Below are 26521 nucleotides of genomic sequence, written 5' to 3'. Positions count from 1 at the left end.
ATTTCAGGAAATGTAATGACCTGTCTTATTCTGCAGATTTTAACCCCACCAGGCAATGGGGTGTGGTCTGTGGGAGGAGGGGGTGAGCAGCAGCAGCACACTTTCCCTCTCTAATCTATTAGAGACATTACATTAATTAGTGTTTTCCTCAGACTGAATATAGTGAGAGATAAGAGTGGCTGCAAATTAGGCGTGTTCTCCATAGATAACGACAAACTAATCTGATCTCCTATTGTTGTTCTCTGCTCCCTTTACAGTGACATTGGGCCGCAGTCCTGCGCGCAGGCACTGCCCTCGATGGGGTACAATACAGGGCCCTGGAAATCTGTGGCCTGCAGGAAAGAAGCCACAGTCTATACGGGCTGTAAGGAGGAGCATCCTGATTATTTGAACTGACTTTCTCTCCACGGGTTCTCCGCTTTCCTTATGTTGTGGAGGATTACAACCTAGTTTTCTGACATCATTTTATTTTTCATAAAGGCAAGAAAGGAGCAAATCTAATCCCTACCCCACCTACGTGACTTCGGAAAGGATATGAATGGTACCTCTTTCCATTGTTTTTCAGAACTGTGCCTTTTTTCAGAATCTCCAGTAGCTAAAGGATAAGTGGGCGCTTTAGTGACAAGAAAATAAACCCTGGTGCAGCTTGAGTCATCATGATGGGATATATCTGCTGTGCTTTAGAATCTTATAGCTACAACTGTTACTAACAGGTGTCCTCATTTTTAGGGCTTTTGTTCAGCTTATTAGGCAGAGCAGCTATATTAAATCTTATGTCCCTCCAGAAGGAAAGAACAAACAAAACAACCACATACTTTTTCTATTTCCAAAAGAAAGCAAAAGGTCATCTTTCTAATATTGGGAAACAAAAGTGATTTTATTATGTTGTTCTTTAATATGATGTCCTCGACTGATGTCCTTTAGTTTTCATCACATTTTTTGGAATTGCAAAGAAAGTAATTGAAATACTGCTTTAAACAATAGCAGCAAAGTGAATGGTATAATGCAAACACCATTTTCAGTATTTTCCATTTCCTCTGTGCACAGACACTTATAAATCAAAGTCTGAGTTAAAGCCACCTATCTATCAATGCTGCTATTCAGCTTCTCCTTTGCTATAACTTAGATCAGGTAAATATCTGTAAAAATATATGAACCACAATAAAAGTTTACACAGCAAGTGATAGAAAGCCCATTTGTGACTGCCATCTGCAGAGCTAGTCATGTCAGCAGACAGGTCAGTGAAGGCTTTCCATTACAGAGCTATGGATACCAAGTTCTTCCCACCCTAACCATATCAGTGGTGTGCCAGAGCCCACTTTCAGCTCACTCCTGCACCTGCCACCACCACATCACATGCTCTCTGCCTCTCCAGACCACAGTGTTTCTGCTCCCACCAACAGCCGGGGCTCCTCTGAGTCTCTGGCCAGCCAGTTCCTTCCATCTGTTTTGACTGGCCCAGGACCAGCAGCTGGTAGGGTTTGGGAATGCAGCTGTCAGTGTAGGTTATGAGGATGTAGAAAGTGCATACCAACAGCTGGGGAGGGGGAGATAGTAGCCAGAGGGAGAGGAAGAGAAACTGATTTTAGTGAACTGGCTAAAGTAAAATGGATACAAACCCCAAGAGCACTACAGGAGCAGTGCTGGAGAAGATGTAAATCTTACATGCTGCTGACAGCTGCTTACATCTGGTGAGTAGGGAGAGGAGGAGAAAGGAGCTATGTTCAGTCTCAGGGGTCCTGAATTCTGCTTCCATTGCTATTGTATGAAAGCAGCTGCTAGGATGAGAGATGCTAGGTGCTGTACGAACATGCATGGAGGTGCCACTCTGTTCCTAAAAGCATAGAATCCTTTTTGGGATCTAGATGTCAAAACTATGCAACCACAGGAGAAGAATTTCCTAACTCCTTGCATCTTCTGAATGCATCACTTCCCTTACATTGAGTACTCCACCTCAACACCTGTCATAACTCCATGTGTCCAGAGACCCTTTGTGCTAACCAGGCACAATAACCCTCTTACACAGAGTTGCAATTCTGCTTTGCAGACATACCTACCAAAAAATTGCTATGTGTGGCATTGTCGGGCTAGCCGCCTGCTGGGGCACTTGACATGGGAGTGGTTCCTTCCCCTCTCTATTTGGTCCACACAGTTGTTATGCACAAGTAGTTGTAATGCACAAGTATTCAGGAATGTACCCATGCACACCACCTGCTTCTGCCTTAGCCGCTGGGCAGAAGAACACAGAGCCCAAGGATGCTGGTGGCACAGAGCATGAGTCATTTCTATGGCCGAGAGTTGCGTGAGGAGAACGTGCTGGGGGGAAAGATCTCACTGCTGGGCCAGAAGCTCCAGCCGAGCTCGCTGCTCTTGCCCCGCACTGGTGTTGTAGAGGATGAGGCCGGGGAGGTCAGCACAGGAGGGTTTTCCCGCTCCGAGCTCCTGCTGGGACGGCCGGACCTCCCTGTGCAGGCAGGACCCGTGTCAACGCCCCGGCAGCGGGGCCGGGCCGAGCGGCGGGCTCTAATCCGGTTAGGGGGGATTAGCGTGCAGGTTTAAAGGCCGGAGCGGCGCGGGGCAGGGGTGCAGGCGCGCCGGAGAGGAAGCGGCCGCCACCGAGCAGCGGGGCAACTCGGCCGGCAGCGTGTGAGTGAGGCCGGGGGCGGGCCGGGGGCGGCCGTCCCACAGCCCCGCCACCGCCCGGGGGCTCCGGCCCCGGCGCCCTCGCTGCCCAGACGTAACCTTTTGTCCTTACTCCCTGCGCGCTTCGATAGTGTAGACGATGCCAGCCATCAACATCGAGGACCTGAGCGAGAAGGACAAACTGAAAATGGAAGTGGAGCAGCTCCGGAAAGAAGTCAAGCTGGAAAGGCAGCCGGTGAGCGGGCGCGGAGAAGGGGCCTGAAGCTGCCCGGCGGGCGGCGGGGCCGGGTGCGGAGCGGGGAGCAGCCCGTTCCTCCGCGGGCGGCGGTGCGGGGGCTCGGGAGGCGGCCCCGGGCACGTCGGGGGGGAGCCGCTCGTCCGTAGAGCCCCGGCTGTTTTGGGACGCCCGCGGTTTGCACCGACGGCTCCTGCCACCACTTTGGGTCAGGGGCCCGGGACGGCGCTGTTGGCACCGCACCGCTAACACCCCATAGGAGAGCCGGTCCTTCTCGGGGGTGACTGTGGAGCCGGGGGGAAGGAGCGCATCACCCCTGGGATAAAGCGCCCCGAGGGGCTGGCAGGGCCCTGCCCGCCGCGGCTGTTCCCGGTGGATTTGGCATCCCTTAACTTCCCCTCCCTGTGTGTCCCTGGCGCCCAAGGCCGGCACAAGGCAGCTTTGCCAGGCGAGGGAGGAGCACGTCGCGTTCTGTCCCCCTCTTCTGTAGGCAGAACGCACTGGGACGTGCTGGTGCTAGGGGAGGGGTGGTCCTACCCTGGGAAGCCAGGGGAGTCCTGTCACGGCTCTACACCCTGCCCTGGCCCGTAGCTGGGTCTCGGCCGCCTGCGCCCCCGCCCCGCTTCCCGTGCTGTGCAGTGCCCGGGCGGAGGGCAGGACCCAAAGGACCGCCCGTGCCGAGCCGTGATCCACCCAGCCTTGAGCCATAGAAACATTTAGACATTTGCACTGATTGTTCCTTTCCACGAGTACTTTCCCGTTAAAGGTTTATGGTTTTGTACGTTTTCTATAGATGAAAGATGTGAAGAACTGATCTTGCTCCACGATGAAACTAATATTCTTTTTTCTCAGTTTTTTTCTTTTTTTTTCTTTAATTCTGCATGCAAGCAGAAGCAAACTGCACGTAAATAAACGCTTCTAGTTAGGACAAAAAATACATTTATATGTGGGAATCAGTAGCATTAGTCATGTTGATTATGCTGCAGTCTAGGTGTTCAGCCCAGAAAATAAGAATGCCAGAGTTACGTTTTAGGTGTGAGTTAGGTATCAGTGGTTGTAGATGTTGTGGTATAGTCTAAAGCTCCATCAGTACTGAGGGCTCAACATCCGACTAGTCTAGATATCTATATAATCTCTCAGAGAGTTCTCAGACGACTGAAATACACTCTGCAAGATGTAAAGTTTTCAAAATAATAATAATTTTAAATACTTGTCTACATCTTTGGAATAAACAAAAACCCTGATCACTTTAGGAAAATGGATATTTTTCAATTTTCCTGTAGTAAAGCACACACAGCATGCTCAATTTCACCAGTGCATTGTAACAGAAGCTTCACTGTGAGAATGAAATCTGTGTTGTAATTGCCACAGTCCCCTGGGACCTGTATGGGTGTTACAGAAACAGGGAAATGCAGAAACCATATTACTGTTGGTACCAAAAGTAAAAACTTCAGCCAAAGTTTTCTTGACCCCCACTTGCACCTTTACAGAATAAAAAGGAAGTGTCCTTTGGAATGAATAAAAATTTCTAAATGTGTATTTAAGCAAGCTTTTTTTCTTATAAGTGAAAATTATCCTGGCAGTGCTGGCTGAAGGAAAACAACCCCTGATCCTGCATATACTTTGGCATGCAACTTTGCTATGGTGTAAGCTGCTCCAATTTGAATGAACAAGGTTTGCAATGCACGGAAGAACAAGACGTGTAAGGGGATTTGTAGGCCCAGCTTCTTATTTGCTCTAAGGCAGCTAGATCTTATTTTATGCACTGTTTAACTGGGAATTAACTCTGTTCTTTCTGATGGCTTAAAGCCTAGTTTTGCACAGGCCATGCTCTGTTGTCTGTGATACAACAGGTATTTGTTGGTTCTCTTGTTGTAGTTTTACCTTTGAAATAAAGTATAATTAACAGAGGAGGCAAGGGGCCTTAAATTAGATATACTAATCATCTAGTGGCCTGGCCAACAGGTGGTTCCTGCTGCTGACTCTGCACAGCTGTGCTGCTGCAGGGACTGCGGGTAAGAAGGGAGGAGGTAGGAACAGAGCAGGAGGGTATCTTCCAGTATGTCAGGTATTCGAGCATCAAAGGACAGTTTCTGCTGACACGGAGCAAGAGATGTGTGTGCACAAGGAGCCTCAGGAGCCCCAGACATTCCCTTGTGCACTCTCAGACTCCACAGACACCCTTTACCGCGTGCGCTGCATGTGCTCCTGTGTCAGTGAACAGAAACTAAACACACCTCTTCTCCATAGGTGGGTTCTGTGCAGGCTTACCTACATCAGTGCTAGTTTCCTTTGAATGCCATGGGAAGTGTTATGGTCTCTCATAACACAATAGGCTCTTTTATTAACCATAGCTTGAAATAACCCCTGGTAACAAGCAAACAAATTGTCTTTCCTAGTTAGGCTCTTATTCAAGGTGCATCATTGCTATACCAGAACTGCAAAGTAAGAATTTGCATTACCACTGAAAAATCATTGTTGAATGTTTTGTTTGTGAAAAACACATAAAGTCATAAACACTTTGAATTCAAAGTTACTGACCTTGAAACTATTCACCATAAGTCACGCTGCTGCTGAGGGAGAGCGTGATCCACAGCTTAATAAAACTAGATTGGTAATTATGAAGAACATACGTTTAACTATGCAGGAACTGCTGTTCGGAGTGGCGTTTACATTCTCAGAGATACGAACATGTTCTGTGCGTATTGGGATGTGAAAAGAGAAGAAGGAAGCTGAGTCTGCATGTGCTTAGTGCTGTGGCCAGATATTTTATGCTTGGCGGAGAGGCGAATGAGAATGTAAATTCACGGGTTTCCTCCTCTGATGTACATTCCCCACGGCCGTAACGCAACCACTTCTCTGTCCTTTCCCTCGAGGTGTCCAAGTGCTCTGAAGAGATCAAGAACTACATCGAGGAGCGGTCGGGCGAGGACCCGCTGGTGAAGGGGGTTCCCGAGGACAAGAACCCCTTCAAGGAGAAGGGAGGCTGTGTCATCGCTTAGGAGAAGGGACCCCGCGCCTGCCCCCGGAGCAGACATTCCTCCTGTACCCCTAGGGCGTCACTAGCGTGTCCCCACCGCCGCCGGTCCGTATCGAACGAGCACAGGAGCGGATTTCTTTTTATTTTCTATTTCTCCTTACAAAAATACAGAAACCCGCGCGAAAGCTGCCGAGCCCCGCGCCGGCCGCTGGGCAGGGCCGGCTGTGTCCCGCTCCCCGGCGTGGCCGGCCCCTGTCGCTGCGCGGGGCCCTCTCGCCACCCGCTTGTCGGTCGCTTCATGGCTGTTCGTTGGCATTAAAGAAAACCTGCCCGTAACCCGAGAGCTGCCGTGACTTGCTGCAGGGGCGAGAGTAGCGGGAGGAGGGACGAGACGGGACGGGGCGGGGCAGGGCCTGCCCCGGCCTTTGCTCGGGAGCAGGACCAGCGGCGACCATGGCGCTGCGGGGCGGCGGGCGCTGGGCGCGCCTGGGCTCGGCGCTGCGCGGCCGCAGCTCAGGGCCGCGGGACGCCGGGGGCACTCCGCAGCACCGCGACCTGCGGGAGGCCCTCAGGAAGGTACCGAGAGGGAACAGGGAGCGGCGGGACCGTGGAACACCCGGCCGCGCCGCCCCGTGCGGGGAGCGAGCCAGGGCAAGGGCAGCGAGCCGACGGAACGGCTCGGGGTGTGCTTAAATAAGTAAACTTCCCTCTGCCAAGGCCAGAAATGGAACCGTGTGTTCCCTGCCTGTGACGCGCGGGGTGGCAGAGTCCTGCCCTGCGTGTGCTGCCCCGGGCGGAGCGGGGGCTCGGTCCTGCAGAGCAGAGCCCCCGGGCACTGCGCCCGTTCTCCAGGCGCACGGATGGACACATAATGGGAGGCTCCTGCGAAACTAAATCATCAATCAAAAGGAAACGCTTCTGCTAACGTAGCGGGTAAATTGAATGCCAAATGGCAACCTGTAAGTGACAGTAGGGCCGGCGAACTCTGTGTATTCCCGTCAGCGAGGTCAATGTCACCTGTAGGACGCCGTGGTACTGTTAAGAGCACCTGCCAAAGCCAGAGAATCAGCCGGTTTGGCTGTAGGGAGCCCTGGTGTGGTGCCCGCTGCGGGGCCGAGTAGCGGTGGGAAAGAGACGTCCACCTTTAACCTATGAACCACTGAGAAAAGCGCTGGAGTTCAGTACCTGCTATAAGGGCCAAACAGGATTATTGTGGCCACCAAGTAAGAACAAACATACAATGGGTTCAGAAGAAGGCGACAGGGAATGTAAAGACATCTCAGATTGACCTATAGGCAAGTTTCCAAGTTCTAGCTGGTCATGCAGTGCTCTGCTGTAGTTTTTTTTTTAAACAGTATGCTCTGCATTGCCAGATACTGACTTTTTTACATGAGTTTGGAGTAATGCTGTCCTATCTTTCGTGGATGCTTTTAAAAATTACTTGCAGAATCTTATATTTCCCTGGAAAAACTTATTTTTTTCCAAATTTCACCTCTTCTCCAGTTCACTGTGGACAAAAGATAGTGGAGTTACTTCTGAGTCATGTGATGTTTACCTCAGGTTTGTTTTTTCAAGCATTAACTGTCACACTACCAGTGTTAAAATATCCCAAACCCAGTGTAATTAGTCAGGTTTTCTATCACTGAGATCTGGTATCACTGAGCTTTGGGAGAAGTGCATGCATCTTCTGTCTTACAAAAAAGAAACCTGAGCAAGAATGGAAAGAGATGCATGACCTGTCACTTTCTTAGTAAATTAGTTTCATTAGTCTAAATTCCTGGACTCTTTGCGAAGCAGAAATAAGATGCTACAGAAAGAACCAGTAGAAAAAGCTGGAAATGAAGCCTCCTCTCTCACCTGGACTAATAGTGTAGAATTTCGTAGCTAATACCATTGCATCAAATTTGTGCTGATTCTGTCTAGAGAGAGCCTTCATATTTCTGTGTATCTACAGAGATATCTGCCCAATGAACTTGTTCCCTGGCACACTGCTTTTCATTACCTGCCCAGGGACAACAGCTGTATTAATAAAATCAATAAAAAATAAAAATAATAATAAAAAAATTGGTGTCCTGAAATACAGAGGAAAAGGCCAGACCTTGTGAAGGCAGTGATGTGGAAGATTTTGTAAGTTCCGCTTCTTTGTCATGTATAGATTAAGCTTCACATTGTTTTGTATCTCGAGTATTTGCAGCTGTGTATTTATTGATGCCAGGGGAAGTAGCTGTATTAGTGTCTGCTAGTGCAGTGTTTGCTGCTCAGCTGTGTGACACAATGCTTTTTTGTGCAAAAACTTTCCCCTCCCTTGTTTTTATGCGCCCCATGCCTACTGAAGTGCAGATAACAATATGCTCTACCTTGCTGGATTCAGTGCAGATAATTATATCACGGGCTAAGAGGGAATGTGATGCTACATTTTTTGCAGCCCTGTGATGAATATATTGTAGAATAAATCACAGTAGACAGTATAAAGCTGCTTCTTCGTTGTCCTGTATTTTAAAAAAATGCTTATGTAGCACTTACTTTAGATTTGATCTGATTTCATACTGGAAAAAAAGAAAAATCACTATTTATGTCAGATCCAGTCTGATGTTGTTCACACAAAGCTTCTAGCAATCAGTGTTTGTTTTGGCTTAAGTTAAGCCTGTGACAATGACTTTAGGATAAATCCCAAAGTCGTTGGGAGAGAATGACCATTCAGTACCTGCAACACATTTTAAGTATACATGTTATGTATTCTGGGGCACCCTTTCCAGTAGCTAAATCCAGACGCAAGTACCAGAGAAATCAGAGAAATGAGCAGTGCAATTCCATGAGTGAGAACTGGTTGGTTGGTTTTTTTGTTTGTTTCCATAATTTTTATTTTTTAGTATGTTAAGTTATTGTTCTTTAAATGATCTATAATTTCCCAATTGTTCTGAGCAGGATGAGGAAGAGACTCTTATAATTCTAGGGGGCTGTTTTTAGCACAGGTATTGAAATAATCCTGTGAGTGGTTTCCTTTACAACTTTATAGGTCACCACCCTTCCTCTTGGAGATTGAAAACGTAGCTTTTGCTTAACTTGTTGAACAATGCTTGCAGTACACTGATATCCTACAGCTTGCTTCAGTAATTAGTATAACTGATTTGAAGGAAAGAGATTAAATTTATTCTGTGTGTGTATGTTAACAGTATTCATATACGTACAGAACGTATATCTGCTATTTTTTTCTCTGGCGTTAGTAGTAAGAAACTTTGGGAAATGGGGAAATTTGACATATATTTTGCTAGAGTTGCCTGTAACATCAATGACATTTAATTTTATGCCCAGTGGTGACTGGGTGTAGTTACACTGTGTTGTGTGTCTGTAGGATGAAAATTTCCCCTGTGACAATGAGACTCCCCAAAAGACAATGCTACTTTATTTGCTACTCTTGGCTTGTATGTCATGAGTTTCTGTTTAATAATATATGTATTTTTGCGAGCGTTAATGTCTCTTCATATTAGAGCACGCAGGATCTGAATTTAATCTTGACACTTTCTTTAACTTTCTGGTAAAATTTCTATAAATTTTCCATCAAAAAAACTCTTTCTGACTACCTGCAAAATACTGAAGGGTGACCACTATTAGCATTGGAGCACCTTGGATGGAGTTGGTTTATTTATCTTTGTAAGAAAACATAAAGCCCTCTTATAGAACAGCAGAGTAGTAACTTGCTGGTGTTACAAAAAAATCACTTAAATGTTAGTTTCTCACTAAGTTGGAAGAGAGAAAACACACAGCTGAATCTAAAAAATACATGACTTGCACCTGTCATTTAAAAACCTAATTTATCATGCACCTGAGTTAAAAGCTTCAGGAAGAAAACAGATGTGGCACTGGTAAGGCTCACAGATTCTGTACTGGCTGCCCTTCTGTCTAAGGGAAGCAAAGTGTATTCCCAGGTTCTGGGGTATTGCAGTAGCCTTTGTCATCTTGTGTCTTACAGAAACATCACACAAACCTTTAGGGTCTAACTCCCTTGCTGGTGCCAAGAATTTTTGGTAGCAATTTATCAGAGAGGAAATCTTCATGACTGAATTTTGTTGTTATTGGAAGAGGCAGCTGGGATATACCACTGTAATATGAGAGACCATCCAGTACACCTACTAGTGCCCTACCAAGAAGTGCTTTTGAATCAGTGTAGGTGAACAGGAGAGAAAAAAAAAAATGAGCTTTAGCTTATTCAACCAACCTCTCTAAAAAGCTTTTTCTCATAACAGGAAAAAAAGTCACTTTCTGTACAAATGCTCAATTGTGTAGCAAAAGTGCAATAAAGGCAATTTTGTAATCAGTGCTCATATTTGTTATTTGGTGTCAGAGTAGTGCGTACATCTGAGATTGCACTTCTTGTGTCCTAACACTGGATTTTTTGCCTGCCCCATATTAACATTAGAACAAATTTCCGCTGTATCTAATTAGACTTTTCAGTGAACAGTTTTTAGTAGAACTGTGCCTAGTGGATATTTTTGCATCTCAGGTCTAGCTATTATATTGCTTTATCATTGCCACGTTTGATTAGGTAATACAGTTACGCACTTCTGACAACTAAAATTGTGTCTTAATAAGCAGTTTATGACTGAGTAAACACTGGGGTTGATACTGGTTTTGCATGGCTGTTCAGATGTGATGGTGTAGGCTGCAGTGAGATAAATTGTTTTGTTCCTGCAGGGATGCAACCCAGAGTCAGAAGGAGGACCCAAACCCCAACATCCCAGCCTCTAGTGGACATTACACTATATCTCAACTCAGCATCTCTGTTTTGGAAAGTATGACTCGAAGGAGCAAAAAAAGATGGTCACTTGCTCAGTTCTGTATCTCTTTCATAACTCAATACAAGTAGCCTGGATAACGTTCATAACTCAATGCCAGTAGCCAGATCTCCCAGTCATCCAAAAGGCTTGTCCAAGGTCAGTGCCTAGATTGGCACAGCACCCATTTTTGATCTTGTAGGACTACCCTGGTTTAAAAGCATCTGCCCTCAGATCCTAGGAATAGCTGTGCCCTCAGCACTCGCTTTTTCACAGATTTTAGGATCCTCCCTTTTCTGCCATACTCTTGGATAGGGCAGTTGAAGGGGTTCCAGTTGTGAGTGTGCAGGGACTGCCAAGACACTCAGGTCTGCACAGGAAGGATTCGTCTTTGCAATTGTCTTTGGAAAAATGACGTAGGGAGGGAGAAGGTGTTGGCTGGGATCATGTGTGTTCCTCCCCAGCTGGAGCTGCCTTCTAGCCATCTCATTCCTCAGGAAATGGTTGAGCAGGGCTCAACTCCAGGGTGGTGGCCTGAACCTTTCATTTTCTTAATATGGTGATGATGTGTGCCCTCTCTGCTTCAGCAATGGGGCTCCCAAGATGTGCTGGCAGCTGCATGGGGTGGAGGGCAGAACATGCTTCTACACTCACTGGCAGACTTGTAATATTTGAAGCTTTCAGTAAATGTTGGCAAAAACTTTGTGGTTCATTCAGGGTTTGGATTTTTTGGTTTCCTGAAGTAACAACTATAGCGAGATGTATGGGACCAAAAGATAATCAGTATTCAAATTTCTGAACCAGTAATCAGCTTTGCTTTATCTATTAGGTGTGTTGCAAGGAATTGTGTTGCAGTGAAAAGGAAGAAACACGATGATTGAAACAGAAGTGTGTCTAGATATTGAGAAATGAATAGACCAGGCAAAATGGCAGAATACTTATGAAGTAAGTGCATGCTTTTTTCTGTGGAAAATCAGGTCTTGTAAAAATAGATGAGTACAGGTATGTTTTATTACACAATGAGAAGCTGCCAACTCTTACATTAGAGAGGGGTTCCTCCACTATTTTTGTCCTCTGAGAGGGGGAAAATTTCTTTTAGTAGCAGTTTGTTCTTGTATTTGGTGATCACTGCAGTCTTTGGTACCCAGTGCAGTAGCAGATTGCAGATTATTTTGTTGCCTATGGCACAGCTTAATTGAAGGTACAAAAAGGAATTGTGGTGCTCTAATTAATCAGTTTTAATTACATATACTTCCCATTGCAGCCTTATATTTTCCAGCTATTAGGAAAATTTTCTGGGGTTTTTCCTTATATAAGCCTCCTGAATATAGGTTTAAAATCCATTGGAAGCTTCTCTGGAAGCTCAGCTCCGGCCACAGCTATGTGCAATAGTATTGCAGAAACCCACTTTCTTTTTTCTTCTCAGTGATAAATTCCGGCTGGCTTGAAGTGTTCTTTTCATCCAGTAGGTTTTTTTCTCTGTGTGGGCTACATCTTGTCCTGCAAGCACCGTGTAGAGTAGTTGACTTCTGCATATGAAATGCGTGTGTGGTGGTTGGGGAGATCAAATGTTTAAAAATCTTAAATCACAATTACTTCATTTATGTTCTTTATTTTAATTATCAGGATATTCTGCTTCTAGGACTTTTTTTCTGCCGCATATTTTTCACAGGGTCATGAAATGAAGGTCTACTTTTAAACTGAACTTTTTCAGTTCAACCCCATATCATTGTGGAAAATGTTATCTTGGCTTGTTTCCAGACACAGTCTAACGACAGCTCAGAGTATGGAAGTTTCCATATCTTCATTGAGGCCCAGCCTCAAATCCCATATGCAAACAGGGCAAATTCTTCATGGACAACTCTTGTAGACAATCTTTTGCCCAGGTGTATCACATCATATATTTGGCTGGGTAGCCAACTGGCAATATTGAGTAAGAGGTGCATATTGTATCCAAATGCCAAATCTTCTATGTTGTGGGAAAGAGGAGACTTGTCTGTAAAGCACAGAAGTGTTTTGGCGGCATCTGGGACATTCACCACCTTGACAGGACCACTTGCATAGAAGTGAGTCATATTTTACATAGATCTCCTAGGTGAGCTCCTAACTAATAATAATGCATATTTTTATGAGAGGAGTGAGGACTATCCCAGTTGTTTCAATTAGTATTAAAAAAAAAAACCAAACCAACCCCAAAAAAATGCAAACAACCCCAAAAAACCCACCCACAAAAAAACAATCCCCAGAAAACAGTCCTGCAAAACTTCCTGAAGACCTTTGCCCTGTGCTGGTGATGCATCCTGAAAGAGGAAGCACTAGGCTGTAACTTTGCTCTCTGGATTACTGCAGACCACAGGCAAACTCATAATACTGGATGTTGCTTGCCAGTAGAAAGTGCACTTAATAACTTTGTATGAGCAGGCAACGTTAACACTGCAGGAACATTTTCTGGCTGCTGTGTGGTTAAATCATATTTGTTTAATGGTGTTATTTTTAGCCTGTTGTGGTCTTTTAAGTCACATACTCCCTCTGCTTCTGCACTCAATGTCATCTCAGACTGAATGATTGTCTCTTCTGTTGGGGCACTGACTGTGTCAGGTCCAGGCTCGCCACCACCATGCTGGGTGATCCAGGCACATGATCAGCTCCTGGCTTCTGCTCCTAGCATGTGTTGTGGGGACTGGAAGCACAGAAGCAACTAACTGCCATCCCTCCTGCCAGTGCTAGAGGGACTCCACAGGTGTCGGAGGGGACAGCAGGACATGGTTTTGCCTACTATGTGTCATAGACATTCTCATCAGTGAGCTGCCGTGGCAGAAGCTCAGTCTCTCCACAGACTCTCTAGTAGGTAGCAGCTACAAGGAGCTGACCTGCTTCTCTCATGCAACTGTATTCTCCCTAGTTCTGTCCCGAGTGTGTTTCCACACTTCAGTCTCCTTCCTTGTGCCCTTTCCCTACCTTACCAAAGAGTATTACTGGGAAAGGATTGTTCATCAAGCTTTATGATGGCTTTGGAAGAGTCTTGAGGGAGTCAAGGAGGGCCATGACCTCCAAGCCCAGGAGTGAGAAGAAATGAGTAATATACTCTGAGAAACTCATTCAGGTGTGCTTGGGATGCATGCCTTGGGGGGACCCAGGTGGAGACCAACATGTGGGAAGTGGGCTGCTGCTCTTTGGACTTAGAACTTTTTTTCTGCCACATGTTTTTCACAGGGTCATGAAATGGATGTCTGCTTTTAAATTGAACTTTTTCAGTTCAACCCCATATGCTCATGGAAAACATTCCCCAGGCCCTCTTGGGGAGCAGCTGAGAAGACCTGCACAGGCTGCATGTGTGGCCAGTCAGGAGCTTGCCAGTGGGGTCCTGGCTGCCTTGCACCCCTGAGGTAGGTTTTGGTGTCCAAGTTCGGTAGCATCCATGTGTGGCCCACGGGTTTGAACACCTCAGCTTTGCCTTGCATCTTTGTAAAGTGCTACCTTGACCTCAGCACAGTGTTGCTCCAATGCTGAGTTGTCTCATGTGCAGTCATTGCTGCTTGTGGTTTTGATTAAAACTAAAGGAGAAATGTTGTTTTGAAGGCTGTTAATAATTTGCTTTCTTTATCGCTGATACGGAAAGCACAGGAATCTCTGGTCTGTTACCTCCTATTCAAGTCATTGTTGTGCTAATGTCTAGGTGTAACCACTCAAGAACTGTCATTAGTGGTTTGTTGTTTATTTATTTGCTTTTTACATTAAAGATCCTATTAACTGTCATCTCTGGTTATTATATTAATAGAGTTAAGTTCAATTGCTGTAACTTGATTTAAAGGGAAAAAACATGCTGGTCTTAATATAATATGGAACAGTTATGTCATAAAATCATACAATCATAGAATGGTTTGGGTTGGATAGGACCTTAAAGATCATGTGTTTCCAGCCCCTCTGCCATGGGCAGGGATGCTGGTCACTAGATCAGGTTGCTCAAGGCCCCATCCAACCCAACCTTGAACACTTCCAGGGATGAGGCATCCACAACTTCCCTGGGCAGCCTGTTCCAGTGTTTTACCACCGTCTGAGTAAAGAATTTCTTCCTAACATCTAACCTAACCCTGGCCCCACAGACTGCCTTTAATCTTCTTAATACAAAATACCTTTTTCTCAGACATTTTCTCTTGCTTCTCTAGTAAATTAGTCTAATCTCAGCTGAGGTATAACTCACAGGAAGCTTTAGTAAAGACTTGTCATTTTTTTAAGAATTCAGTTTATTGTTTCAAAATTCATCATCTTGCTAATAGTGTGCTGAAATATCCTACCACTGTACAGTCTTACAAGGGGTGCTTAGAAGAGGTGTGTATAGAAGTAGTATGGCCTTTAGTTTCTGAATTGCAGGATAGAAGGTAAACATGCTGGTGGATAATGAAAACTAATCTTTAATTGCTGTAAGGGACATCTGTACATACTCTCAGTACCCAAATTAATTCAATTACAGTTTCTACTGTTGTAGAATGCATTTGTTTTAGAATGCAGAATTAAATGGCAATTGCTAATATTTCTGGGTAGTTGCTAGTACAGTATCAGCACAAAATACTGAACATCAGCATCATATATTTTTGTTACTTTTCTCATTTAAATGACATACTAAGTTTCAGTGGAAAATAGTCAGAACTGTGGCAATGATTTGGGGGGGTATTTTCATTGCTCTTTTCTGAAGAGAAATTAGAATTATCTATTTTTAAAAAATCTGAATTTATGTCTCTGTCCCCTCTCCAACGCTGCCATAGTATTTCCCCAGTCCTGGGCAGGGAGCTACAGGTGCTGTTTTCACAAAACTTTGCCCAGATAATTTCTAATGAAAACACTTATATTTTTTACCATCATTCAGCATGAAGTGAGTTTGTTGGCTTGATCCATTTCCGACTGGGCAAGTGTCCACAGTGGTTTTTATAATTCCCAGCTGATAACAGCCCTGAGGCCATTCTTTTGGAGGCTCCCCAGAGAGCAGCCTGAACTCTTGCTGGGATGCAGGCTAAACCAAGGCTGCCTCCAGAGCCTAGTCCTTCATATTTGCATCTTCAGTGTTCAGATGAAGTAGCCTGACATAAAAACCAGTCCCATACATGAGACTTACTGTGCCCTTGCTGTCAGGAAAATAACAGTTTCTGTTGTGGTTTACTGGTACTTCAGCAGGTGGGAAAGTTATATGGCTCCTTGATCAACTTTACATCCCAAATGCCACTGAGATTTGGCAAGCTAGATCAGGTGGAAAGATTTCCTTTGTGGCTGGGAATATCTATCAGATGGTATCTGTAATAGGCAGTGCTAAATATTTCTACTCATAGAAGTTTTAGATCTTGTGATCGTTGGTATCCTAGTGGTGCAAGTCTAAATGCTGGCACCCATGACTTCCATGTTTCTCACGATAAAGCATATATAAATAAGCAGACCAGCTGCTCACATACTGCTGAAAGCTTGCTTCTGTATACTTACCAAGCACTGCATGGAAACCTTAGGGTTTAAGTTAAGGTGGCTATATAATACGTGTCTGCAGTTCAAGTGTAAAATAGTTCACTGGTGGCACAGATGTGAGGAAGTTGCTAAAACCAAGGGAAGGGATAAATCAAATGATTAGGTACAAAGCATTATTGGACCTGTCTTCAGCAAGGTTTTAAGCAAATGTTAAATTTTGTGATCATTCAGTCATTGCTGGCTTGACCTTTAAAATTACCTCTCCTTGTTTCAGTTAGCTTTTCTAGGAAGGGATGAAAATACCCAGTAATCAGTGCTGAAGCGCCAGCCAGTTGAGCAGTAATGCAGTTATCCAGCAATTTGGCTTAAGTTTGTGTCAGTACAAGGGAAGGTGTTCCCCCAATCCCCTTATGATTATAAAATCACGTGTGATTTTTTGCAAGCAATTTGTGACTGAAGCGTAAAAGCTTTTGACAGGACTTAAATCTTTGCAAAAACACAGTGAATGGTCCAATAGCTAAGAAGAAACTGTGGCTATCAGTATCTGGACTGCAGTATAATTTTTTTTAATTGAGTTTAGAGCCATACAAAATTTATGGTTTGTGCAGTCAGATTGTCTTTGGGTTTTTTTTGTTGTGTCATGCAAGGCAGATCTTTTTTCACTCAACATGGCAAACCTCACCTGATAATAAGTCCAATCTGTTAAGCAATTTGAGTTTTACTCAAAGGCACAGGAGAAAACAGGTTCTGCAGAAATCATGGCTTAGTCATTCAGAATCTGCTTAACTTCACAGGTAGCTTTGTATGTAGGCTACGAAACACTTGGCCCAGTACAAGCTACAACAAACACAAAACCACAAAACTCTGTTAGTATATTCACCACGTTTTTGCCAAGATCCATCAAAACACTGGAATAACTTTTTGTGTGCTCTTCCAGGCATTCCCCTGGGTGTTATCCAATGAGCATTGCCAGAAGCTGTTACAGCCAAAAAGGTGTTTCACCACCTTCAACACTCAGGGTCAGCATCTTAGGATCTGAGCACATAGGATATGGCAATATAGAAGAGAAACGTGAGCTCTACTGGATAGGGTTCTGCTGAGTATTTTTTTGCTATTGATCCTTAGGCCTTATGTTAATCAATATAAGAGAGGGAGAGAGACAATAATTACTGAACGAGTTGAACGCTCAGTATGTGAATTTCTCAGAAGTTGGTGAGAGGAGTGAAAAAGTGATTTTTCTGTTACCAGCAATCAAGTATGCTTATTTCTGTGGCCAACTGGAAGGCAGAAAGCAGCCATATATGGGCTGAAATTCTCCAAAGAATGCGCAATAAATAGATAGTTTGGAAGAAGGTTCCGCAAGGTCTCGAGAACACAGCAGTCTAGGAGGGAGAGGATTCTGTTTCCAGCTCAAGACATAGTTAGCACCACAGGACTTGTTTATTTAGCAGGAAGAGAAGACTAAGAGGAGTAAGTTCTTGAAATAACAAATTCTCTCTTCATGAAACAGCATAGTAGTAAAATCATGGTCACAGGTTAAAGGCATTACCTTTCTGTTGGGAACTGGTGTTTGTTTTGGTAGGGTTTAGTTTGGGGGAAGGATGTTTCCCGTTTGGACCGCCTTGTGTGGCTGACAGGTGTGTGGTGCTCTTGGCTGCATGGCAGAAGCAGCCTTTTCCAAGGCCTGATTTGGGCTGCAGAGGTGGGCACCATACCATTGCCTCATGATGAGCTGGTAGGCAGCAGGAACACACCTGCAGGCTCCCACTTTGCTCCTTTCCCATGGCCATGGAAATCTGGGACTTCATGGAGCAAAACATCCAGCTCTTGTGCCCTGAAAGTGTTGCTGAATGTAGTGGCTGTACTCCAGATGTGTTTTTCTTGCAAAGGCTGGAAGGGAATGCAGCAGCCTGAATAGTGTAAGGACTGCAGCCAGGCAGCTTAGGACTTTGGCTTTTGGAAGGTGTGCAGCAGTAGCACAGTCAAGAGTTGTGCAGGGACTAGATTTGGGAATATTATAAATTCTGGGAGAAGACCAAACTTTTCCAGTACATGTTTTGTCAGACTTGTGGGGAAGTCTAAATACAGACTAGACATAAATGCCCTGAACAGCACTGACTTCCTTGAGAGTGTTTAAGGCAAAGGGAGAGGAAATGAATCTCTTCTACTTGCCTTTCTTGGTACTGTGTGTGGTCATTGAGGACAGATCATCAACCTTTTATGCCAAGGTTCCTCTGAGGATAATCCAGACTTCCTTTCCTGTCACTTTCTACAAACTGTACGCAAAAAGGTAACAAATGATGGGGGGAAACAGCCATTTTTGTGTACAGGGTGAGCACACAGCTCTGTGTCAGGCACGTGTCTCATATGTATATCCAGGTGCTTCTCTACAGGCTGCTACCTCTACAGAAGAGGGAATAGCTCTCAGAAGAGGCAAAATTAGCAAAAAGATCTTGTCTGGGTCTTAAAAGAGGATGTAGATTATGTGTTTAAAAGAGGATGTAGATTATTTCCACAGAGAAATGATTTTCACGTGCCATTTCCTATCTTCAGGTATCTGATCCTGTTTCTAGCCTCTATTGCTATGTAGAAAAATACTCTGCCTGTATTCCTGTGAAAGCCCAGAGTTAACTCTTCGGTAGTTTGGATTCACAGAGGGTCTTTGTTGCCTGTTTCCTGGAGGCAGTTACAGATCATGCCCTCTGTACAAACTGTACACAAAAACGTAACAAATGGTGGGGGGAAACAGCCATTTTCATAGACTTTGGAGAGGCTCAAAGCAGTTCTGAAGACCTGTTTTAGTAGTAATTGCTAAAAGAATGATTTACATTTGCCTCATTACATTTGTTGTAATAGTTGTGGGTGAGTGGAGAATAAGGGTATCCCAACAGGAAGTAAGAAAATTGGTGGGCTTTCAAATTTTTCCCTGTATGTTGTTTTTTCTATTACTTCTTAAATTACAATTTTGAGGTGAAAGTAGTCAAAAGTTTTTGTGTGGAATTTCTGTGTTAATAACTAATACAATTTATTTTCCAAATCTAGATCATTGACAAGGAGATTAATCCATTTGTGGACAAGTGGGAAGAAGAAGGACAGTTCCCAGCACATAAAGTGTTTAAAATCCTGGGACAGGCTGGATTCCTTGGTGTGGATAAGCCAACAGGTGGGAGAATATATAACTCCTAATAGTGATAGATTCAATACATTATCTCAATTAGCTTTTGCCCCAGGTCAAAGCATGGGCTGGAATTCAGTGCAAAGTTTACCTATATTCCTCAGTCATGCTGGCTGGCAACTCTGCAAATACATAAAATAACATTGCTGAGTGCTTAAGTTGATATTCTTCTAAATACAAATGTAAAATGTATGACTGTTATTTTAAAATTAGGGAAATTAACATCACTTCAGTTTTCAGCATAAAATCTGTGTAATAACTTTTCTTCTGGACCCAGACACATATGAAATAATCCAGATCTCCATTAAAGAAACCATAATTTGAAGGCACTGGAAGTGTTTTAAGATTCGGCTTATTATACTTCCTGAACATGTAACCTCTACATCATTTCAAAGGATGTGGATGGTGCGACCTTTAGGCCATTATCCCCTAGATTGTCTTTAAAATGCACTATTCCAGCCCGTAGAAGCCTGAACAGAACAAAAGCTGATGACACAGAGAGCAAGTTTTGTGTGTACATACATATATATATAGGTGACATAAAAGTCCAGGGGAATAGGAAGTATTTCTGCTTTTCAGCTAAAATACTTATTCTGCTATCTTTTCTGTTTATATGTGATATAATATGTACTTGCTTTCTTTTCAAATGTTCAAGTCAGAATTCTCTGTGATTCTTTTTACCCCCATTTTCCTATATCCAGAGCAGCCTGAAGTGACGTGTTTGAACAGTTAACTGCAGATAATTGCCCATATGCAGCAGCTCACACAGCCTTAGCTATGCCACACCACATCATGGTGTTGCTAAGGCCCAGGGTTCTGTGCAACAAATTATGTCTTTTTACCACTTACTTTCCGAGGAAATATTCCCTCTTTCATATAATCATATTACAATGTGGAAGGTTGTCCCATAGCTGTTCAGCTGTTAGATCTCAGAGAACTGCTTAGCTGTGATTGTCTGACCAATCCAATTAGGTCTGAGCTGGTATTTCTTTACAGAAATGCTGACAGTTTGAGATTGTGCTTAAGATCTATTTAAAGGACAAATGGGATTACTGGGGGAGAGAGAAGACCACTTCGAATTTCTGCTATAATTGTCTGATAGGCAGATTTGAATTGCATCTCAGTGGATCTCCTTCACATTGCTGGTACTCGTGTTGGTTGTAATAATGGCACATTGCATTGTTGATAGATTTCAGTCCTGCCTTCTTAAATTCCTCTCAGGGCATGCAGAGGTTCAGCTGGGGTAAGAAACATCATTGCTGAGCGTGCTGCACATAAAACATTACAGAGGTGGGAACTTTGTATAATACTCACAAAATGGACAAGAAATAATCAGAGTGAAATCTAGTGAAGAAGGGACTCACGGAGGTAAAGGAGGCACAGAAGGTTGGATCTGCTGATTACACTTGTCATACTTATGTTTAAGACTTTTTTAACTTTGGCTTTGATGTTTGTATCTAGCTGTTAAGGTAATTTATTTGACCTCTGCAGCTACATTTTATAAAAGGTTTAGAATTTGATAAAATCCTCAGCAACCTGTGGTCCATCTCAGTTCATCTTCTGAAGCAGGGTATTGTTTGGTACAGAAAATTCACCAACTCCTTGGAAGATGTTGTCTTTGCAGTATTCAGTTGTGCGACAGAATGTCACCAGATGCAGCTTTGCTCCTTAGTGGTGCAATGCTGCCAGGTACATCCTGAAAGTCCTGAAACTTTCTCCTGACAGTAAGTCAAAGTCAGGTGTGTAACAGCACAGTCTCAACTGCACAACTTTGGCAAAGCCTGAAATTCTTTGTCTTACACGCTTCTACAAAGTGCTTAGGCTTACTGTATGATTAGTGTGTACTGCAAAACAAAATAAAAAGATACACCTTTTATACTCTGCTCAGCCGCATCTGTTATTTATTTGCTGTTTGCAGAGGAAGAGAAGTCTTACGAGATTTGAGGAAGCCAAGAGCAGCCAGGAGTTCTAGAGGGGTATTGCAGGAGGACTGAAGAAGAGAGGATAAATTGATTTGAAGAGAGCAATTGCAATGCAGAGCACTTGTGAGTTAACAGTCTGCCCTACTTTCTCTTTCACAAACCAAAACTGTCATGTTGTATCTCTTCAAATCCAGATCATAAAACATTCTCTTTAAAGAACACTGATTTTTTAAAAGTTAATTCACTTTAGTAATAGTTGCAATTTTGAAATAAAAGTTTTATTGAATTTGTTTTCCATGATCATTCTTTCAAGTATGGAGGGGTTTTTTCCCTGCAGAAATAATTTTGAAGCTTTCTGATTGGGCAGAAATGGCTCACAAACTTGTTTTGCTTAGATAGAAGGAAACATCTGTTGGATTTCAGATTTGTTGAAAGTGGACTTTTTCCTGTGTAAACACCATTCCCTTTATGAACAATGAGTTGCTTAATGGGAGTCAGGTTTTTAAAAGAACGTGCCTTACATGTGTCCCTTATCACTGGAAACTTTCTCTGTGTGGAGAACAGATTTGGGGCACAGTTTGTATTGCAAAGGCTCCATCGATTCCCGCTATATGCAATTGTGGGCTACAAACTTGACAAAGCTTTTCCTGTACATTTTTTTCACAGCTGTTTACACAGTAGTTGCTTCTAGTGAATATTGGCTGTAGTTCAGGATGCTCATTAGAGGTCCTGTAAACACTGTGGGCAAAGCTCAGACATGCACCCATAACTGGAGAATTTTTGAGATCATCAGTAGATTTAATTTACTGTCTGGTCAGTTCTCTGCCAGAGAAATTCTTCTCTTTGAACCATTTCTCTGCTCTGTTGTCCTTTACATGACTCAAAATTAGTGCCTATGTTGGCTTTCCTTAGGAAAAACTTTGTGTTGTTCTGTTACATTGCAAGATTCTGCCTACTAGTAGAATACATGATGAAAACATGTACACTTATGCATACTTATCTTATGCATAAACACACTTAGGCATAAAAAGTGTCTTTCTGCCCTATGCAAAATGTGTCTTACAGAATTACTTAGTTCAGGATTTAGAAGAAAAAAACAACATCCCTATATACTTACTATTCTTCATTAATGTTTAATGTCATGTATTTCTCCATAAATTATAAAATTCTGAGTTATTGAGCTACTGCCAGTGCCAAAATTAAGGGCAAAAAATACTAGGGTAGGCAGCAGAAATATTTAAGCAGTTTTGGTATTTTGCCATTGTCTGTTTTGCTAAGGGAAGTAGGCAAGACATATTCTTTGAACTGTTTTATGTGCAGATTAGATGACATTCTGGATTAAAAGCTGAAAGTATCTATGTGGTTATTTGTGATCTTACGATTTATGAATCAAAGCCTTGACTGTTGCTAAATTTTAGGATGTGTTGCCAAAAATGCAGGCTCAAAATGTACTGTGTGCCTGCATATGCCAACACAGATGATTAAAAGTTGTTTTATCAGCTGCTGTAAAAGCACAGGAATCCTGTAAAGGATGGGAGAGAAAGGTCTGGAAGAGGGCAATGTCTGCTCTCCTGCATGTTCACATGGCATCACTGTGAAACATGAGTGATAATGATGCCTGCTCTGGGTATTTCATTAGTGTTTATACTGGCAGTACTGTAGGAATATTTAGTGGAATGCGTTAGCATCTAGAAATAATTATGACAAGTTTGTCCAAATAGTAGCCTTCATTTATCCCTGTCAGACACTTAGCAGTGAACTTAGAAAATATTTTCTTATATATTTCAGGAAAATTAGGTAACTGTGGTTACACAGCACATTTGCACATGGATGGGAAAGTACAGTTCTATACTACCTGCCCGTTCCCCTACTGCTGGGGAAAATGCCAGATTTGGGACTGGAGAAGGTAATAATCAACACCTTCTTGTCACTTTAGACAGATAAGCATCTAATGAAACAAAAAGAATCTTTCAAGTGATTGACTGCACTGCAATTGGAAAATGATACAATACCTTTCCTGTGGAAAAGGATTATTTGCCTGTTTATTACAAGTGTCTGTGTGTTGAATGTGGGAAGGGAATATAGATAGATCTAGACTATCCTCTAAGGTTAATTTTGTTGTTTTCTTCACAAGTATAAATTTCTCTGTTAAAATGAGACCTTGTGAGAGTTTGGGCGTGGAGAGTCACTTGGAAAGAGTGTATGGAGTTATTTTTAACCCTTTCTGTAATACTAAGCCTTGTTATTATTGAGAATGAGCATAGAAGGACCTGGGAGGAGCAGTCACTAGAAAGGGATTTAGTAGTTAAGGTGACACGGGGTTTGATGGTATCTAAGAAAGTGAATGGAAGATGCTCAGGTATTTCTGTGGATAGAACTAGAAGGGATATATTTGTCAGAAGTGAATTCATTTGTCCCAAACCATTTCTGTATGGCAGTAGTGGACCAGCTGCTATGCTTGTGCTTGGTTTAGTAGACTTAAGTATAGTCAGCTGAACTGCTTGATCTTTTTCTCACTTACAACAGAGTGCAACAGTAGTTAATAAATAATAGTTGCACTCTAATGGTTTGCAAGAGAAACCTTTGGGCCATGTTTTCAGACACCAATGAAAAGGTAAAGCAGCACTCTCAAGTGTTTACCAGCTATCATTTTGTTCCAGTTTGGTCAAATTTAGAGATATATCCTCTGAGAGGAAGCACAACCACCCCTCCCCCACCAGGTTTGGGAAAAATAAATTTTCCTCTAAGGAAAGTGAAAGAGATAAAAACTATTTATTTAACAAACACATGGGAAAAGGATAATAATGCTAAATAATAAAATCTTTCGCTGTGAAGAAAAAACCTGGGAAAGTGTTAAGAGTCCTCCCTTTGGTCTCCTTGGAGCTGGGGCTTGGCCCAGGGCCAGGCCCTCTGTGCCCGGTGGAAAGTCCTCCCGATGTGCTCTGATATTGAAACAATCCACAGAAAAAGGGAAAAAATCCGGAATTCCAGGGAAGGAAAAAAAGTTCAACTCTCAGTCTCTCTGCAGAGAAAAAGAAACTGAAAAACTGGCCTAAAGCTGGCTGGAAAAAAAAAGTCACTATCTCTGTGTGACCTTGAACAAGCTGCAGACTGCTTTGAAAAAGTTTTGCTCTGTTTTCCTTCCCCCTCTCAGGCTCAGTTTAAAGGCACAGAAAGGCACAAGAATTAATTTCTGGGCATAGGGCAGCGATATGGGATACACATCATAAAGTCACCCCCAGACACATTTATACCTGTTTTGCAATCAAGACGTAATTTTGATAGGCCTCCAAAATCCAGTAGACCAAATCAATCGCTGCTTTATTTGAATCTATTTGATGACAAAATTTGTGATGTGTTGGCAGGGTTTGGAGACCTTGATCAGATAAGTGTAAGAAATTTCAGGTCCTTATTGGACCTTCTAATTTGGTGGATTGGATTGAAATCTCAGGAAAACAGGGTTTTGTATGTGTACATATAAGTTCTGTGTAGTTGAGACTCTTTTTTCACTCCTCCACTGTTGTGAAATGCTGACTATTCAACTCCCATCTAGTGTCTTGCAAGTGCATAATGAAATTCAGTTGAAAATTGTAAGGGGGGGACAGTTTGCTATATTTCACAGATCATCAGATATTTCTGATCAGACAAGGAAATGAGCACTTGAGTTCATCTTTGGTTTTTTTCCTCAACTGTGCACATGACTTGGGGAACGGTTGTGCTTCTTTTCTTCATGGCTGGTTGGGAAATGCAGCCGTACCTCTGGGAATAGCTTGTTCAGCTATCAGTAGCAGCCAGCAGAGAACTGACTTACTGAAGGACAGCCAGTCTTTGTGGAAGAGATAATCTTCCTTTAAATGTGTTGTTGATAGAGGGATCAGATTAGTTCCTGGGATTCTGCTTTTGTACTTGAGATAAGGCAAATCCTCACACTTGTGGCTTACAATGCAGAACACAGCAGTACCTCATGCAGTTCAGGTGTGCTCATACCAATACCTTAGGGGGCAGACTTAGGAATTTCTGAAATGTGGTACATGTACAGGTAGTTACAGGTGATGTCAAAATGATACTGAGAAGGCAATTTAAAATGCCTCTTTCCTGGAGAAAGTTAGAAGCATCTAACTGGGAGCAAATGCTCACCTGTGTATGTGCAATTACTGCTTGAGCTCTTGACACACAGTTTTCTCACAGCAGAGCTGCCATGCCAAATTCCCTTCTGTGTATCACAGGCTTTGCACAAATAAGCACAAGACCCATGTGGTGTCTTGAAGGTGACTAGGAGCACCTAGAATCTGTTAGCAGAGATGAGAGCGTTGCAAGCAGCTGTTGCTGTTCTGTCCCTGTTCTGCACCTGTTCTACTCTGGGTTGTGCAGGAGAGTCTGTCCTCCATTATACTTGACTTTCCTCCAGTTTTGCAGGAAATTGTCAGTCTTGGGGATTTTCAAAGAGATGTATCTGCTAAAAATATGGTGTCCGTGGTTTTATAATTGTGAGAAAGAGAAGAATGCACACTAAAGAGAACAGTTGAATATATTAAAGAAATATTAAATAATATAACACCTGAAAAGAATATAGGGATTGAGACATTATCAAGTAAGACACACTGTTCAGGAAGTTTCCATTAGAGGAGTCTTGTTTATTCTTTACTTCTGTGGATGAAATGGCAAGACTGTCTCTTGACAAAGCTTGGCCAATGAATGAGCTTATACTAAAATAACTTGGGCATTACAAATCTCTGTAATTTACACATTGTTGGAGTGAAAGCATCTCTGGACTCAGGCCCAGAGGAAAACCAAAGCACAGGGGTTGAATTAAAATCTTTGGATAAACTGAGATACATGAAGTCACACCAAAGTGAAATAGAAGTATAGGTTTTTTCACTTTTAGTAGAAATATATGCTAAGTGCCTTAAACATTGAAAAGCTGCAGCAGAGACCTTAAACACAGTTCTTACTGCAGCAGTGGTACCTTTTCACAGAATTGTTTTACTTTAGACAAAATATAGATAGAACTATACTGTTCAAGTTTTTTAGATAGAGTGTTCACATAAACAATGAGAGCTGATAGAAACTATATATGCAAATCTGTGTAATACCTGTGTAACACTTGTGTAAAACTTACGACTGTTAGAATTAGACCAGGATAGGTTAAGAAAAGGAAAACTAGAATCGTGTGTTAATCTTACTGTCAATTAACAAATATAATCCACACTTCTGGAAGAAAAAATATAGAGCATATAGAAGAAACTAGAATTAGAAGAAGAAGCCGGTTTTGCCTGCTGTTGCTGTTTCTGCTTGCCTTTATCATGTAACCCCCTTGAACTCTGCCTTCAAGAAAGCTATGAGACT

The 26521-nt window shown here is 43.0% G+C and overlaps 2 protein-coding genes across 3 annotated transcripts in view; both read left to right on the top strand.

The window, feature by feature from the left end:
- Positions 1 to 2535: 2535 nt before the first annotated feature.
- On the top strand, positions 2536 to 6194 carry LOC125326864 (guanine nucleotide-binding protein G(I)/G(S)/G(O) subunit gamma-11). The gene is made up of 3 exons (XM_048305413.1): positions 2536 to 2646; positions 2775 to 2878; positions 5755 to 6194. Exons 2-3 carry the CDS (start codon positions 2783 to 2785, stop codon positions 5878 to 5880), a joined length of 222 nt encoding a protein of 73 aa, XP_048161370.1. The 5' UTR covers positions 2536 to 2646; positions 2775 to 2782; the 3' UTR covers positions 5881 to 6194.
- A 98-nt stretch (positions 6195 to 6292) lies between these two features.
- The window catches only part of LOC125326837 (probable acyl-CoA dehydrogenase 6), an 81180-nt gene continuing 60951 nt past the window's right edge, over positions 6293 to 26521 (top strand). For both annotated transcript variants that reach the window (XM_048305391.1, XM_048305398.1), the window contains exons 1-2: positions 6293 to 6434; positions 19121 to 19241. In XM_048305391.1, coding sequence (XP_048161348.1) covers positions 6312 to 6434; positions 19121 to 19241 — 244 coding nt within the window. In that variant the 5' untranslated portion in view covers positions 6293 to 6311. The remainder of the gene's footprint in view (positions 6435 to 19120; positions 19242 to 26521) is intronic.

This window comes from Corvus hawaiiensis, chromosome 1 (assembly GCF_020740725.1).
Source record: "Corvus hawaiiensis isolate bCorHaw1 chromosome 1, bCorHaw1.pri.cur, whole genome shotgun sequence".
Lineage (NCBI taxonomy): Eukaryota > Metazoa > Chordata > Aves > Passeriformes > Corvidae > Corvus > Corvus hawaiiensis.
Note: the sequence above shows the minus strand (reverse complement) of the source record. Positions and strands in the feature narration are given on the sequence as shown.